Source organism: Salvelinus namaycush, chromosome 34, assembly GCF_016432855.1.
Source record: "Salvelinus namaycush isolate Seneca chromosome 34, SaNama_1.0, whole genome shotgun sequence".
In the NCBI taxonomy this organism is placed as follows: Eukaryota; Metazoa; Chordata; class Actinopteri; order Salmoniformes; family Salmonidae; genus Salvelinus; species Salvelinus namaycush.
In genome coordinates, this window is record NC_052340.1 from 9,740,456 (window position 1) to 9,758,395 (window position 17,940).

Genomic DNA, 17,940 nt, shown 5'->3' on the forward strand with positions numbered 1-17,940 from the left:
TAGCCTAGTCAAATAATTAACATCCAATCACATTAACCGTTACTCTCTCGTGGGAATTCCACTAATGGTCCCTATGTAGCCAAACATAGCTGCTGTTCATGTTGGTGTCTGTACTGATGGCGCAAAAGCCATGACAGGGAGACATAGTGGAGTGGTAACGCGTGTGCAAGCAGTTGCCCCCTGACGCCACTTGGTTACACTGCAGCATCCACCGAGAGGCTCTTGCTGCCAAGGGAATTCCTGACAGCTTGAAAGACATTTTGGGCACTAAAGTGAAAATGGTTAACTTTGTTTAAGCAAAGCCCCTGAACTCTCGTGTATTTTCTGCACTATGCAATGATTTGGGCAGCGACCATGTAACGCTTTTACAACATACAGAAGTGCGCTGGTTATCAAGGGGCAAAGTATTGACACGAGCTTAAAGTTTTCTTTACTGACCATAATTTTCACTTGTCTGACCGCTTGCATGATGACGAGTTTCTCACACGGCTGACCTATCTGGGTGATGTTTTTTCTTGCCTGAATGATCTGAATCTAGGATTACAGGGACTCTCCGCAACTATATTCAATGTGCGGGACAAAATTGAGGCTATGATTAAGAAGTTGAAGGTCTTCTCTGCATTAACAAGAACAACACACTGGTCTTTCCATCATTGTATGATTTTTTTGTGTGCAAATGAACTCAATCTTACGGACAATGTCAAATGTCATATAGCGAAGCCATGAGTGAGTTGGGTGCGCAATTACGCGGGTACTTTCCCAAAGCGGATGACACAAACAACTGGATTCGTTATCCCTTTCATGCTCTGTCTCCAGTCCACTGACCGATATCTGAACAAGAGAGCCTCGTTGAAATTGCAACAAGCGGTTCTGTGAAAATTGAATTGATTCAGAAGCCACTGCCAGATTTCTGGATTGGGCTGCGCTCAGAGTATCCTGCCTTGGCAATTCACGCTGTTAAAACACTGATGCCCTTTGCAACCATGTACCTATGTGAGAGTGGATTCTCGGCCCTCACTAGCATGAAAACTAAATACAGGCACAGACTGCGTGTGGAAAAGTATTTTTCACTGAGACTCTCCAATACAAACCAACATTGCAGAGTTATGCGCATCCTTTCAAGCACACCCTTCTCATTAACCTGTGGTGAGTTATTCACCATTTACGATGACCAAATAAGGTTCTATATGTAAATAAAGAGCAAAATTATTGATTATTATTAGATTATTATTTTGCCCTGGTCCGATAAGAGTTCTTTGTCACTTCACACTCATTCTTATGTTTAATAAATGTATCGTATAGTGTGTGTGTGGCAGGCTTACAATCAGGTAAAAAAAACTACATTTGAGAGTGCGCTGACCCTGGTGCTAGAGGAGGTTGAATGTTTGAAGGGGTACGGGACTATAAAAAGTTTGGGAACCACTGCTTTAGAGGATCACTGCTTACCACAGGCATTATTTACTGTCTGCAAACATCACTCAGCATTTCAGATAGGGATTTTCTCAATCGTCTCAAGTGATAACTACTAGCATCTAGGCTAGTGAGTGTATGAAAGTGTATTGTAGACGTTTTCTTATCTGTTCAGGGCACAGACACGGCACTGGCTGCAGTTTATAGATCCGGAGTGATCAGCCTGTATTGATTAAAGACTCCGGGATTGCCCATCAAGTTGTTGCTCCCCCACAACAACATAGCAACCTTGTTTAGCTTCCAGTACATCCTATGGAGTTAGATGCTACTCATAGTCCAACACTCTACAAACAGACTTTTATCTTTTATCTCCATGACTGTTCCAGATCCCATAATGGAGCCAAATAGAGATTGGTAGGTGAATGCAGTCACATTTGTATTGACCTTGCCTTTTCGGCTTGGCTCTGTGCCCCAAATGGCACACTATTCCCTGTATTGGGCACTACTTTGTACAGGGTCCATAGGGACTTGGTCAGGGAATAGGGTACCATTTGGGATGCAGACAGAGACAGTATTCATGAAACAGGAAGAGGTAATGTCTCAGGTGAAGAGTTGGCCAATCATTAACCAGCCCTGGGTTGTTGTTTCTCTCTCTAGAAGACACTGTATTTAGTCATGCCTGATGGTGCCCAATTCAGGAAGTGCTCCGAAATCAGAACAGTGCGCGGTGGCCAGGCAGATTAGGAAGACAAACTCAAGGCTGCACCGCTATCAGGGCCAGGTTCAGTAGGCAAGCATTGTTCAACGCTGCAGAGAGAAATGTCATTATTAGTGCTGACGTCCTTATTCTACATCACATAAAGTATTTCTATCGAAATGTTCTACAACGTAGCGCCCCAGGCTTTTTTTCTAGGTGTACACAGATCCTGTTTCCCAACATGAGCCTCTCCTCACAAGCTGTACGTCTACCTCCTTCATTACGCTGACAGCTGGATATCCTTCTTATTATGTCATAGTTATAAGACATGATTATGTGGTTTGTTTCTGCACGTGAACAAGATCGAGGAATCTTGTTTGAGGCGGTTTGTTTTGGGAACCACCACAGTAACTCTCAGTCAAACTGACTTCAGACCACTAAAACTAATGAGGCACCTACAGTAATTGCAGCATTTAAGCTGGGAGCTGGTTTGGACCTTCAGATGCTGTTGATGTTTTAGGCACTACCTTCTGTTGACAATTCATTACCCCCCCCCCCCCCCCCCCCCCCATGTCCTTAATTTGATCAAAGGCAGGTGAACTCGTTCCATTACATCCAAACCTGGTAAACAAAAATATTAGCAGAACAGACAGACAAAGGGTGACTGGGATATAGGTTAGTATCTTTTTGGGGCTGATCTTGTCTGTCTGCTTGTCTGTCTGTCTGTCTGTCTGTGACTGACCCAGTGAGGTCATTGTGGTCATGTTATAGTCAGGTGACACACTGACAGTATGGTGGTGACAGATAAATAGGTGAACTGAGGAGAGCAGAGCAATGGAAAGCACATCATATAGCCTCGTTATTGTTATGTCATTTTCTTGTTACTTTTTTGTTTGATTCGATTTTTTTCCTTTAGTTTATTTAGTCAATATTTTCTTAACTCTATTTCTTGAACTGCTTTGTTGGTTAAGGGCATTTCACGGTAAGGTCTTGTGACAAATAAAATTGGATTTGATTTGAAATCCCTGGCGACACTCGAGCACATTATTCAGCATATTCCGTATGAGTTTAGTCCAGTGCAATTCCACAGCCAACACTGCTGATTGAAGCTGTGCTAAGCGGAGGTAGGTAGGGTGCTAGGAGAGATGGTGGAGGGGTAGCCTTGCATAAGACCAGTGTTGTTCTCCTCTGTCTGCCAGCCTGATAATATAGGCACACACACACATGTTTGTTTTACTATCCTTGTGGGGACCAAACAATTGATTCCCATTCAAAATCCTATTTTTCCTAACCCTTAACCTAACCATAAAACCCCTAAACCTAATCCTAATTGTAACCATAACCCCTAAGCCTAAAATAACCTTTTTCCTTGTGGGGACTGGCGAAATCTCCCCACTTCTGGTCCTCACAAGGTTAGTAAAACCAAACACAAACACACATGAACACACACACACACCTCTTCTTATCCTGCTAACTAGGCACCAGTGCTGAGTTGCAGTAGAGCTTTACTCACTCCTACTGTAAGTGTCACAATAGAGATGTTTCCAGCTCATTTCACTTCCCCAGGAGGACTGGAATGTGATTGTTAGTGTAGATGTTTTGATTCTGCCGTTAACCTTTGCTCCAATTAGTGGTCGAGGGTAATGACGTCTGGGGAGGCCACGGCACGGGGTGAGAGATTTCCTCCGCGGCTCTAACAAGCAGGGAACCTGTGGTGAGGGTGGATGGACGGATGTGCCATGAAACAGTTATGTTCAGGAGTTGTTGTGCTGGTGAATGGCTCAGTCAGTACATTTTTGGTGTGTTTCTGTCAGTGGCGTTTTTTGTTGTTGTTCTCCCTCCATTTCCCTTCCCCGACTCTGTCATAGAGATATGGAGGGCTGCCTAGTCTGCCAGACAGATGTTGCTCTCCCCTTTTTAATTGTTTCTTCCTCTGTCTCTCTCCTTCCCTTCCCCCCTCTCTCCCTCCTTCTCTGCTCAAGGACAGTTGTTTACAGTTAGGAGTTGAGTTGGGAACAACCTGTGCTCTAACCTCAAGTAGAGGGCTAAATATGCAAGCTGCTCTGGACTTTCTCTCACTGCCATAAATAGTGTGGGGGAAGCATCACCAAGACTCCGCCCACATTACTCATTCCATGTCAACAACCTCCAAAAAACATATTCAGGATTTCCTAATGTGATGTCATGCCTTACATTTTTGGAAAAAGTGTTTTTGTTTTAACGCGTGTGTGTCTCTATGGCTATGCATGTGTTTTTACACAAGTGAATGCATTGATCTGATTTAAGCGTGGCCTAATCATATATCCTGTCGCTTTCTTGTGTTTTTCTCCTCAGCTGCCCAATATGTTTGGTGATCTTCGTTCCACCTTCATCGCTCTCATGATTGGATCGTATGCATCCTCTGCTGTCACCTTCCCTGGGATCAAGGTAGCTTGCACACACGCACATCTACTTAGCTAGTCTACACATGCATGCATACCATGCACACCCTTATGGAGGTTAGCTATCAAGGCTAACTATGCTTTCTACTATCAGGGCTACCAATTTGACTCTACTTTCCTATTCCCACATGCCAATGTGAAGGTCAGACATAGAGGCTAATGTTGTGGTTGTTGGTCCCTGCTTCCTCTCTCATCAGGTGATCTATGACCTAGGAGCCACCTTCATCACCATCCTGCTGGTGTGGGCTGCCTGCGCTGGCCTCGTCTTCATCAACTGCTTCTTCAACTGGCCCCTGGAGCCCTTCCCTGGACCTGAGGATATGGACTACACGTAAGACACTCCTAAACATCACACTCCATAACATCACACTCCCTAACATCACACTCCCTAACATCACACTCCCTAACATCACACTCCCTAACATCACACTCCTAAACATCACACTCCTAAACATCACGCTCCTAAACATCACGCTCCCTAACATCACGCTCCCTAACATCACACTCCCTAACATCACACTCCCTAACATCACACTCCCTAACATCACACTCCCTAACATCACACTCCCTAACATCACACTCCTTAACATCACCCTCCTAAACATCACCCTCCTAAACATCACCCTCCTAAACATCACACTCCTTAACATCACACTCCCTAACATCACACTCCCTAACATCACCCTCCTAAACACCACACTCCTTAACATCACACTCCTTAACATCACACTCCTAAACATCACACTCCTAAACATCACACTCCCTAACATCACACTCCCTAACATCACACTCCCTAACATCACACTCCTTAACATCACACTCCTTAACTTCTCTGCGCTACGGATCCCTTTAGCGGGATCATTTTCCTAAACAACCGCTGAATTGCAGGGCGCAAAATATTACTAACAATATTTGTAAAAATGCAATCACAAGTGAAATATACCAAAACACAGCTTAGCTTGTTGTTAATCCACCTATCGTGTCAGAATTTGAAAAAATGCTTTGCAGCGAAAGCAATCCAAGCTTTTGTGAGTGTATCAATCAATGCTACAACAGCTAGCCCCAAATTACCATGGTCACGAAAGTCAGAAAAGCAATAAAATTAATCGCTTACCTTTGATAATCTTCGGATGTTTGCACTCACGAGACTCCCAGTTTGTCACGCCCTGGCCTTAGTTATCTTTGTTTTTTTTTATTATTTTAGTTAGGTCAGGGTGTGACATGGGGGATGTTTGTGTGTTTTTGTCTCGTCTAGGGTGTTTGTATTGTCTAGGGTTTTTTTGTAGAGTTCATGGGGTTGTGTTCATTGTAGGTGTTTATGTAAGTCTATGGTTGCCTAGATTGGTTCTCAATTAGAGACAGCTGTCTATCGTTGTCTCTGATTGGGAGCCATATTTAGGCAGCCATAGTCATTAGGTAGGTTGTGGGTGATTGTCTATGTCTTTACGTTAGTTGCTTGTGTCTGCACTTTCGTTTTATAGCTTCACGGTCGTTTGTTGTTTTTGTATAGTTTGTCAGTGTTCGTTTCGTGTTCGTCTTCGGTAAATAAAGAAGATGTACTGTTATCACGCTGCCCCTTGGTCCTCTCTTTCACCCGAAGACGATCGTGACACAGTTACACAATAAATGTTCTTTTTGTTCGATAAATATTACTTTTATAACAAAAAAACGCCATTTGGGTTGCGCGTTATGTTCAGAAAACTACAGCCTCGTTCCGGTCCTGAAAGGCAGAAGAAAATTCCCAAACGTATCAGATTCAAAAATATTACTAAAAATATTTATAATGATGCAATCACAAGTGAAATATACCAAAACACAGCTTAGTTTGTTGTTAATCCACCTATCGTGTCAGATTTTGAAAATATGCTTTGCAGTGAAAGCAATCCAAGCTTTTGTGAGTGTATCAATCAATGCTACAACAGTTAGCCCCAAATTAGCATGGTCACGAAAGTCAGAAAAGCAATCAAATTAATCTCTTACCTTTGATAATCTTCGGATGTTTGCACTCACGAGACTCCCAGTTACACAACAAATGTTCTTTTTGTTCGATAAATATTAGTTTTATAACAAAAAAACGCCATTTGGGTTGCACGTTATGTTCAGAAAACCAAAGCCTCGTTCCGTTCGACGGAAATTCCAAAAAGTATCCGTAATGTTCGTAGAAACATGTCAAATGTTTCTTATAATCAATCCTCAGGTTGTTTTTAACAAACATAATCGATAATATTTCAACCGGACCGTAACCTATTCAATAAAAGAGAGAAAGAAAATGGAGAGCTACCCCTCTCGCGTGCAGGAACTAATCAGAGGACACCTGACTAGTTTTGAAAAATCTTGCTCATTTTTCAAAATAAAAGCCTGAAACTATGTCTAAAGCCTGGTCACAGCCTGAGGAAGCCATTGGAAAAGGAATCTGGTTGATACCCCTTTAAATGGAAGAAAGACGGGCCAGGAAACACAGATTTAAAATGTAAAAAATCACTTCCGGGTTAGATTTTCTCAGGTTTTCGCCTGCAGAATCAGTTTTGTTATACTCACAGACAATATTTTGACAGTTATGGAAACTTTGGAGTGTTTTCTATCCTAATCTGTAAATTATATGCATATTCTACGATCTGGACCTGAGAAATAGTCTGTTTACCTTGGGAACGTTATTAAAAAATATAAAAGAATCTGACCCCTAGCGTCAAGAGGTTAACATCACACTTCTAAACATCACACTCCATAACATCACACTCCATAACATCACACTCCATAACATCACACTCCATAACATCACCCTCCTAAACATCACGCTCCTAAACATCACACTCCTTAACATCACACTCCTTAACATCACACTTCTAAACATCACACTTCTAAACATCACACTCCTTAACATAAAATGAGTTAGCTTTTCTATTTGTTTTTTGTTTTACAGCATATTTCCATTCCTGGTAACCTAAATATCGCAGACATCCCCTTAACCTAATATTAGTTTAGTATTACTGGTATTTGTTCCTTATATCATTAGTTATATCCTTAGTTGTAACCTAATAGACAGACAGTTCCTAATATTAGCCAACAATAACAGGTTTAGGGGATAATACTAGGACTTGAGGTTCATCTACTTAAGCTGGAGTAGGAATATTAAGGCCTTCTATAGTCTCCATTCTCCTTGGAGCTCAGTACACTACATCCCCCAGCACACCTTCCTCTGCAGCATGGCGAAGGCTTGAGGCCCTGTAAAAAAGTACATCTAATGAGATGAGGAGCTCAGCTGGCTTTGCTCTCATTCACCTGGATTTAGTCTCATTCTTTGCTCTGTTTTTTTCTCCTCCCCCGCTCCCTTTCTCGCTCTCTCTCTCTCTCTCTCTCTATCTATCTCCCTCAGTGTGAAGATCAAGTTCAGCTGGCTGGGCTTTGACCATAAGATCACTGGAAAGCAGTTCTACCGCCAGGTGACCACGGTGGGGAGACGACTCAGCGTGGGGAACAGCATGAAGCAAAACCCCAAGGAGCTGTCCCAACAGGAGGGCAACAAGCTGTGTCTCTCCACCGTTGACCTGGAGGTCCAGTGCAAGTCCCAGGAGGAATGTAAGTGTCTGGCCAGGCCACATCTGTTCATCCCAGACCGTAGAACATGACTCAGCTGTTCATCACAGACCATAGAACATGACTCAGCTCTCTGCTTTTGATGTCTTTGAGATCGAGAGTAGGAAAATAAATAATGCATTTTCTGTGCACACTGAGTGTGATGGGGTTCAATGTCTAAATTGCCATAATGGGTTTCAAGCTCTGAACCTCCACAAATCCATACTTCATGAGGCCAAAAGCCAGTTTCCTTGTTACACCATTTTGTATAATTTGGACACAACAAAGGACATGTCTGCCTGAGACCTGTCTGATGTTAAGCTTTCCAACCACTTCACCAACACAATATCCTGCTCCAGCCATGGTGTAGAATTTAGATAGGAGCAGACTGACAGAGGAAAATAGATCCAACACAACAATACAATGGATCATTGTAGCCCTGCTTTGTGGGTAAACAGAGGTAAACAATCGACCATATGCAAGATCTGGGCCTGTATCTTGTACTGATCTAGGATAAGGTCCCCCCTTTTTCATATAATCATATTTTTAATGATATAAATGGCTAAACTGATCCTAGATACAGGCCTAGATCTAGCCTATGGTCGACTGTTCCTCTATGATGTATTGCTATTCCATGAAGCGGATTGCTATTCCATACTCTATAACTCTTTGTAAAGAAGGGCTCTGACTTCATCGGTGCAATGTTGATGTTTCAGAGTGGGCTCGCCCACCAGCCAGTGTTTTGGTCCCAGCCGCCAGCTTGTCTGAGGGAGCGCTGTCATTGGCGCTGAGGTCATCAAGGCCATCCTCTCTCTCCCAAATTAAATCCTGCAAACACACAACTGGCTATGCACTTTGCCTTCACTAACCCAGATCTGTACACTGCAATTAGCCACAAACCTCCAAAACACCCTCAAATCAGCCACGTGACCCCTCCTCACCTCCGCTGTGCTCCCTCCGCACCCCCTCTCTCCCTCGGGCTCGGCCTGAGGGTCACAAACTCTCAGCGGAGCGCCCTGTGGTTCTCTGCAGGCTCTCTTTGGTACCGAACGGACCGTGCAATCGATTCGGACCGCATTCCAAGAAGTGCTGCTCGGGTGGCGGTGGTGGGGCCGGGCCAGAGGGCAGATAGCAGTCAGTAAGGTCCGAGGGGGGTCATTATACACACAGGATGGATGCCTGCGGTTCTGTAACCCTGCTGGACAAGTTCCACGTGTCAGGAGGTTTTCAAGGGGCCCTTGCTAAGGGCTAACTCCCCATGCCTCTCTCTTTCTCTTTTGTCTCTTTCTGTCTCTCTGTTTCTCTGTCTTTCTGTCTCTCTCTCTCATATATATATATATATATTATCTGTGTTTGCCCACTCATCATTCTGATGCATGTGATGGTGGGGATTTATTTGGTTGTTAGGAGTTTTTTTCCTTTCAAATAAGACTCACTCAAAGATACTCTACACAACGAGGACAGTTTTTACAGCAGATACTGTCTGCTGTGAATTCTAAGTATCTTTCATACAAAATCTTAACCTTGTGACCCATTCCATACATCTGTTGTGTGCCATGTAGACTCAAGGAGGATGGACTTTGCTATAAAATGCTGTGGCTCAAACCAGCTGGTTGAGTTCTCAGTGATCACCTCCAGGGGTGATTACCGACCAGCTGGTTGAGTTCTCAGTGATCACCTCCAGGGGTGATTACCGACCAGCTCCCGTACTGCACTAATTAAATAATACAGTTTGATTGTTTGGAAGAAATCTAAAAGTCTCTCTTTTTGATTACAAAAATTCCACCACACGGTTCTTATATCAGCCAACTCATTATGGGACTGTTTTGTATTTAAGTAAACACTGGTCATGGCGACTGTTGCCAGTGTAGGCTAGGTATTTTGAAAATGATCACGGTGTGTCCTTACAAGTGTGGTCGCATAGTGTGCCAGTCAAGAATGCAAACCCAAGGTAGGAGTGCTGATCTAGGATCAGATCCCCCCTTTAATTCATGGTGATCTGAAAGACAAAACTGATCCCAGATCCTACTCTGAGACGCTTTGTGAATAATATTCTAACTCATATTATGGGTCCAGGACACAGGGGAGACCCAGTGTTATAGACTGAGACAGACTGTTAGAACCACTTGCTCTAATGTAATGTACCAGCCTGTAAGCCCCTTGTCCAGCCAGCATGTCAACTGTGGTCCAGTCTCCAGAGCATTGGAGAGATACCTGCAGCACTGGGTAATAAACGCTGGACACATCTGTGGCGTGACCATTAAAACTTTTCCACTGCCCTGCCGCAGCTTTTACAGCTTTGAGATCAGTAGATGATTAACGGACCATGGCCCCAGGCCCCTTGCTTACAGCATGGGCCCCCACATGTTATCTTGCCATCATGTTACCGAGCTTCCCTGTTTCCCTATCTCCATGTATCTCCCTATCTCCAAGAAGCTATGCCCTGGTAGTTTTCCATCACGGCATGTGGAGGAAATGAAAGAAGGCATATCCTGTACAGTACACACAGGAAAAACCTCACTCCAATCTGATAAAAAAAGTATATCATCCTGTGTATCCTCATCCAATAATAAATCAAGTTATTCTGCATTCTGAGATTGAACGCAGCATCACTGTTTAATCTTCCGTTTTACTGGAGTAAATGTTAAGGTACTGTGTTCTGCTGTTGTAGACGTTGATCTGTCTCTCCTTCTGTGTGTCCACAGCCCAGTCCTTCATGAAGAGTGTCCTGAGTCCTATCTTCATGCTCAGCCTGATCACCATGTGTGTCACCCAGCTGAGACTTATCTTCTACATGGGAGCCATGAACAACATCCTCGAGTCGCTGTCCGACAGAGACTTGAGCACAGGTCTGTGTGCGTGCGTGCGTGACTCTTGAAGATGTGTGAGTGTAATCTTTGGCGGCAATAACATGTCTCTGTCTCTCCTGCCGTTCACAGTGAGTGTGTACACCTCCATTTTCGGAGTGCTGCAGCTGCTGTGTCTGATGACCGCTCCAGTGATCGGGTACATCATGGACTGGAAACTCAAAGAGTGCGAGGATGAGAACGCGAAGCCGGGCAAAAGGTGAGTTTCACACGCACGAACGCACCCGAGCTCGCACGCACACACTCACACATGCGCAGGCACACACACACACACACACACACTCCAACAGAGCAATCCCCTGCCTCCCAGATACTCCCCTAGCATCCACAAGACACTACTATGTTATCTGTATAACCAGGGATTATGTGTGTAACATGTGATGTCCCCTCTGATAGAGATCTTACCCAGCCCAAGCGTCGTGACAGACAGATCCAGAAAATCACCAACGCCACACGGGCCTTCATCTTCACCAACCTGTTACTGATGAGCTTCGGGGTCACCTGCCTCGTCCCCAGCCTCCCTCTCCAGGTAAGTCATCCCTCTGTTTCCTCTCCTCCAGCTCTCCTCCATCTCGCTCTCTTTCCTCTCGGAGCTGTGGAGAAGCACACATTTCACTGCGTGTTTTCCCAGTGTTTTGTAAAGCCCTCCTAGAGCCAAAGGGAGAGATCTTGGTGCAGAGAAAGAAAGAGGGAGAGTGACTCACATGTTATTGCAGCTGATCCATTGTTCAATGCAACAGTGTCCCCTGGTGGACAGAAGTGTCATTACAAGTTATGCAAGTTATTTCCAACCCAGTTCTGGGAACATCTCTGTCAAGCCATTATTTATTAAACATGGACTCCATTTTAGGATGGAGGGACAGGGCACCATGCATGCCCTGGGTCTGTAGATTCTAGAACACATCATGTTGAACTATTTCTCTTCTCTGCCTTCAGATTCTATCGTTTATTCTGCACACCATTGTGAGAGGATTCATCCACTCTGCGGTTGGAGGGCTCTATGCTGCTGTGTAAGTGTCTCAGGAGTGTGTGTGTGTGTGTGTGTGTGTGTGTGTATGCGTGCCCAGTCCCTTCCACACAAGCACCTCACGCTGGTTGTCCTCCTTAGGTACCCGTCGTCTCAGTTTGGCAGTCTGACAGGCATGCAGTCCCTCATCAGCGCCCTGTTTGCCCTGCTGCAGCAGCCCCTCTTCATGGCCATGATGGGCCCCCTGAAGGGAGACCCCCTATGGGTAAGAGAGCAACGACCTTTCACCCTTTCCAGAGCCAAACTACAGCATACCTATTACTCACCAATGCTGAAGACCCAAGTATACTAATGTGCTATGAGCATAATGCTGCAAAGGCTACTGTATACGACTGATGTGTAGCAGCCACCTTGTTCTAAAGCAATCTTCCCAGAGTACATGTCATAGCACACACTGCTGTCCTGATGTGAAAACAACACAGTCGTTCCCTCCATTCTTATCACTGATGATGTCACTTCCTGTGTGTGGTTGTGCGCAGATCAACGTGGGCCTGCTGGGGCTGACGGTGCTGGGCTTCTGCCTGCCTCTCTACCTGCTCTGCTACAGCCGCCAGCTCCGACGCCAGAAGCAGGAGCGCGAGGAGGACCCCAAGATCTACGTCCAGATCAACAACGGCAGCAAGCCCGAGGCCTTCGTCTAGAGAGACAGACTGACGGACGGGGATTTGTTTCAACAACGAGAAGGAGGAACGGAGAGTGTGAGGAGGGGAGAGGTCACAGGTGTGACGAATCGCAACCTCACCCACTAACTCCGGTCCCTCTAACCGTCTGCACTTGCACTCAGACGATACTCTCTCACACTCTCTCTCTCTCTCTCTCTCTCTCTCTCTCGCTCTCTCACACACACACACACACACCACGCCCACTGCCAAACACTGCCAAACCTACAGTATATGTTCACAAATCTCAGAGAACTACTATGATAAACACACACACTTTTACACTCCCCAGAACATCATTGACTACATACACTGTGAAAGACACGCAACAACACACACGTTGTGAAACCTCTTCAACACACACGTTGGGAAACCTCTTCAACACACACATACACGGTTCCTTTTCCAGGGACACACCACCAAATGGACATTGTTCATCTTCTCACCACTGAAATGAGAAAGGACAACCGCGGGTCTGTGAACTGAGGAGAAAGGAGAGAAGAAGAGGCTGGAGGATCTCCACGACTTTCTCCTCCCTTCCAGTCTCCTCTTTGTTTCAGTGCTCTATCATTTTTTTTATTTCATTTTTTTGTCAATGATGCCATGCTCACTCCTGCCTGTCAGTGCAAAAAGAGGACACTGATTCTCCGGTCACCCTGCGAAAAGAACTAGAGAGGAAGCAAGCGTTCAACGCCATGTCAAAGACCTCCAGTGCTGGATGTGGTGACTTGAACCAGATGACGTCCTCCTCCTCACAATTATAATACCCCACCACCAGTGTTTTTACATGTGTTTTCAATGATGCCAGTAACGACGACGAGTATCGCCTCACTTTCTAATTCTGATCCAAGTTAGTCTCACACCGTCTCGTACTGCACTGGGGGTCTTCTACTTCACACCCTGAGAACTGGTTTAATGATTAGGACGTTGTTGAAACGTTATCGAAACGTTTATTGGCGATAGGTCTGTATTTTTCTCTGTGGTTGTTACATGTCAATGCTTCTCTGTTGTCACAAGTAGTTTGGACTGGAGGTAGAAGTGAAACAGGTTGTATAGAAGTTCCAGTACTCCAAATGGTGCTAAGAGTTCATCCTGCCATAACGTTCCCATTTGGTTTTGTAACGTTCCCATAACGTTCTGTAATGTTGGGGATAGTCATTGTAAATGAATTGGTAAGAATGGAACCTCATGCAACCTTTAGAAGCTAGTCGATGTAACCTTCTCATCTAGCGAGTGTTCCTTCCAGTGTCTCAAAGAACAAACCTTGTGACTCGGTCTTTTAGTTTTTTTGTTGAAGATAACAGAGGCGTGGAGTGTTTGGAGCTGTCGTTTTAAGACTGTTTCAAACAGCTCTAGGAGACTAGAAAGCAAAGGCATGTTTTTTGTAACACTCAGCACTCTAGGTGCCTGAGGCAATAGCTTTGCTTTGAGTCAATTTGAGCTGAGAGTAAGTGATTAGGCCAATGGGTTTCCAGTGTGCAGGCCAGCGTTTTACTTCTAGTAAATACTATGTGGCTGTGCTTCAAACAAAGCATGGCATAGGTTGAAACAAGCCTCTTACCGGTAATAATGTGCCACAACAACATAAGGTACAGCACAGCTGTAGAAAAAAAGGGTTCCTAAAGGGTTCTTCGGCTGTCCCCATAAGAGAACCGTTTTTGGTTCCAGGTAGAACCCTTTTGGACATCCGAATAACTGTTTTAGGTTCTAGATAACACGTTTTTTTTCCTAAGAGTGTAGGCTATGTTATCAAGCACCAATGCATGGTCCTATATCACTCTCACTGGATACACTGACAGGACCACTGACTGGTCTTGTCTTGGCAGTCCGTTTTGTCGTGCAAAAATAATTTCTTATTGACTTGGTGTGTTTTCTTTTTATTTGTGATGACCAGATTTTGTTTTTGTCAGGAGATCTGGTTTTTAAAAAGTAATACGTTTTACCAACTGCATTTTACCTGCAATATGATACTGACATACTGTTCAAGCTTTTGTTCTGTTTCAAGACAAATGTGATTTAGTACAAATGGTTTTACGAGAAATGGTTTAAGATAGATAGGAGATGTGTGGCTTAAGGTGAACTGTGGTTGCTATGGGCCTATACCTGCCACGGTTCTACAGTACCTGAATTACATGGATGAATTTCAATTCTGATTCGCTGTAGCAATACGTACTTATGTGAGTTGCTGAGCAATTCTCTACTCTTCCCGGCAACACATAACTCTGTGAACAAACACTGTTGTCCAAGCACACACACATACACACACACAGTGCAAGAATGTGGATTGATATAATGTAATGTTTATTACAAAGGTGCTTCTCAATGACAGGAACATGGACTCATATTTTTCTTGATGTACTGGTCAGGTAGTGACCATCTAGTTCCTGCATCTATCAATGGTCTCACTTACAAAGCCTCACTTTGTAGCGACAAATTACTTGAATTATCGAATTCCAACTTGAACTTTGATTCACTTTTCAAATCAAAAAGGGAGACGGAGAGATGCTTGAATATGATATCTGATTCTAAATCCACACTCTTGCAGCTGTTGTGAATGTTGTGATCGTGGGACCCAGGTGGGCGGGCAGGCAGGTCATGATAGGACGTTATGTTCTTGAATGATCTGTTGCAGGTAACAGACACCGGAGAGAGAGAGTGTGAGAACTTGATTGATGTAGCTCTACGTCCGCAGATGCAGTATTTAGACTGGACGGGACACCTGCTTTTCCTCAGTCACTCACAGAAGCACTTCCAAAGACTATGTAACTAGCAGATTGCCTCTCTATGTGCAGATGATTTGAGACGCGGATACGGCAAGTTGGTGCCCCGCCCTCTCTCATCATGACCCGTCACATTGATCCATCCATGTCCAAACCACTATCCTGAACTGTTGCACTGACAGACCTGTTTCTCCACTGCAGTCTCACCCAAACACAACCACCCACCCAAGAGATCCTTCACATACTGGCGATGGAACTGAGAGACAATGCTAGAATCCCCAAAAGCTTCGAGAATGAAATAAGTGACAACTGAATGGCACATATGCACCTTAGTCCTCGTATCAGGATCTCAATGCTATTTTACTGAATGGCCTGCATTGAAATATAACATAGACAGTGCACCTCTTGCTGGTTCTGCATGTTAGCATAGAATGTATTCCCAGTAGTATTTTTTATTCATAGAGTAATGACATCGGAACTGCAAGAAACTGTTATTTTTGTTACTTACCGCGGGTGGTCTTAGTCTCTCCTCTTGTGTGCACCGTCCAGTAGGTCCCTGTCCCTCAATATAGAATGGCTCCTTGCTACTGACTGCTGTTTAGGCCTGTCTCTTTGGATTTCTCGATTTCAAGGATCTACACACACACACACACACACACACACACACACACTCTGATAGAGAAACAGGTCTAGACATCCTCACTTTGAACATCACTCTACTTGTCGTTTACATGAATTTATTTTGCGAAAAGAGAAAAAGCATGTATAGCCTTATAGACTGGTTCTCGTGGCTTGAACATGTGACTAGAGATTGCAGGTGGATTCTGATAATGATGCTATACTGTACTCCAGCACAATGAATGTGGGACTGGGATGATTTTCATTCCCTCAGTATGGGAGAATCAGCACTTTTTACACTGCCATACCTTAAACTGTCATTCTACTCAAAATGCCATCACCGTAGTTCTTTTCTAGATCTGACATACTTTTACTACTATCCCCTTCCCTGGGATGTAAAGTGTGATTGATTGACTGGCTATTCTCTGATGATGAAAAACAAGCAGTGTTTTTTTGGATAGAGTGTTTTAATGGTTTGTGTGTCACTTTTAGACATTGAGCGGGAACTTCAGCTGAAACACCAATGCTTTTCCCTGACTTGTACCTTATTTTTTTACATTCTCCTTTTTGGTGTTTGTTTCAATATTTCATGTCTATATACTGTATATTGGATCTCAAGTTTTTGTCTTATATCACATTATAGCCATTGTTATTGACATTTTGAGTCGTTGTCTAAATGAGAAAAAAATCTATATATGAAAAACATAAACAGATTAATTTGTAAAATAAAGTGTCCGTTTGTAATTATTTGACCTTGTTTGACGTTTTTGCACGTTTCCTCAAAGTGTGGTGGATTTTCAATCACTCTTAATGCAAGATGTGTTAAAGAACATGACATATCCCATGTTACAGCTGTATGGAATGTAATGGACAGAAGAAAGTATGGATGGCCTGCTTTAAGTGGAGGAAGCCTGCCAATGCCACCTCGCAACTGCAGTCATTCCTAAATCCAACCACCCTAGGGGGAAATTCCATTTCTCAGGGTTAGGCTATTGTAGGTTTCATATTAGCCACATTTTTTGCAGTCAGGAGGAGTGACATTAATCATGACTGTAATGGCTGGCAACTTTCCAAAAAGAAAAAGGGCCTTTACTGATAAAGGAGGTGTTTCATTATAAAGTCATGCTGTTTTAAGAGTCTCCACCAGAGAACAGGCTATTACAGTTTACTACTACACCACAACTCAGCTGCCCAATTCAAACTATTTTTCTTGGGTGTCGTTAACACACCAATTAAGAGAGTTGGAGTGAAGTGATACTTAAAAAAAGAACAACATGATGACAAAAAACATGTAGGTATTTTAGATGATTGCTTGATCACTGGGGATTAATTGCTGTGGGGTAATTAAAGTAAACATTAACGTTCAAGTCAAAAGCACAATACAGTAACAATGCATGTTTTCAACTCTCACCTAAAATCCTAATGGTACTAGGAGTGTTTCACACATGTACAGCAGTGGAGGCTGGTGGGAGGACCTATAGGAGGACAGGCTCATTGTAATGGCTGTTATGGAATTCATGGAATGGATTCAAACATGGTTTCAATATGTTTGATGTGTTTGATACCGTTCCATTAATTCCATTCCAGCCATTACAATTATTATTTGTGTTGTTCTAGTCTTGCTCAAGCTTATTGAAGGCTAAACCACTGGTTTGACTTGCTACTAACCTGTTCCAAAAGACCAACACAAGAAAACACCGGGTGTTACTGAGTTCACCCTCCACCAACTGTCACAGCCAAGAAGTCTGAATGAGGAGTGAAACTGGGAGGACTGGAATAACATTTAGGCTCAGTGAAACTGAACCAATGTGACAGGTGAAACAACTTACAAACCAATGCACTTCACTTAAAAACCCCACAACATTTGACCTAGGTAGACTTCAATTGAAGAGCTTACAGTTAAGTAAGTAAACTATGTACATGACTCT

At 43.7% G+C, this 17,940-nt stretch overlaps 1 protein-coding gene across 1 annotated transcript in view; it reads left to right on the forward strand.

Annotated features, from left to right (window-relative positions):
- The window catches only part of LOC120028937 (large neutral amino acids transporter small subunit 4-like), a 28,824-nt gene extending 12,083 nt beyond the window's left edge, over positions 1-16,741 (forward strand). The window contains exons 6-14 of the mRNA XM_038974209.1: positions 4,442-4,534; positions 4,746-4,879; positions 7,922-8,124; positions 10,827-10,970; positions 11,061-11,187; positions 11,385-11,517; positions 11,925-11,998; positions 12,097-12,220; positions 12,495-16,741. Coding sequence (XP_038830137.1) covers positions 4,442-4,534; positions 4,746-4,879; positions 7,922-8,124; positions 10,827-10,970; positions 11,061-11,187; positions 11,385-11,517; positions 11,925-11,998; positions 12,097-12,220; positions 12,495-12,656 — 1,194 coding nt within the window. The 3' untranslated portion in view covers positions 12,657-16,741. The remainder of the gene's footprint in view (positions 1-4,441; positions 4,535-4,745; positions 4,880-7,921; positions 8,125-10,826; positions 10,971-11,060; positions 11,188-11,384; positions 11,518-11,924; positions 11,999-12,096; positions 12,221-12,494) is intronic.
- The last annotated feature ends 1,199 nt before the right edge of the window (positions 16,742-17,940 follow it).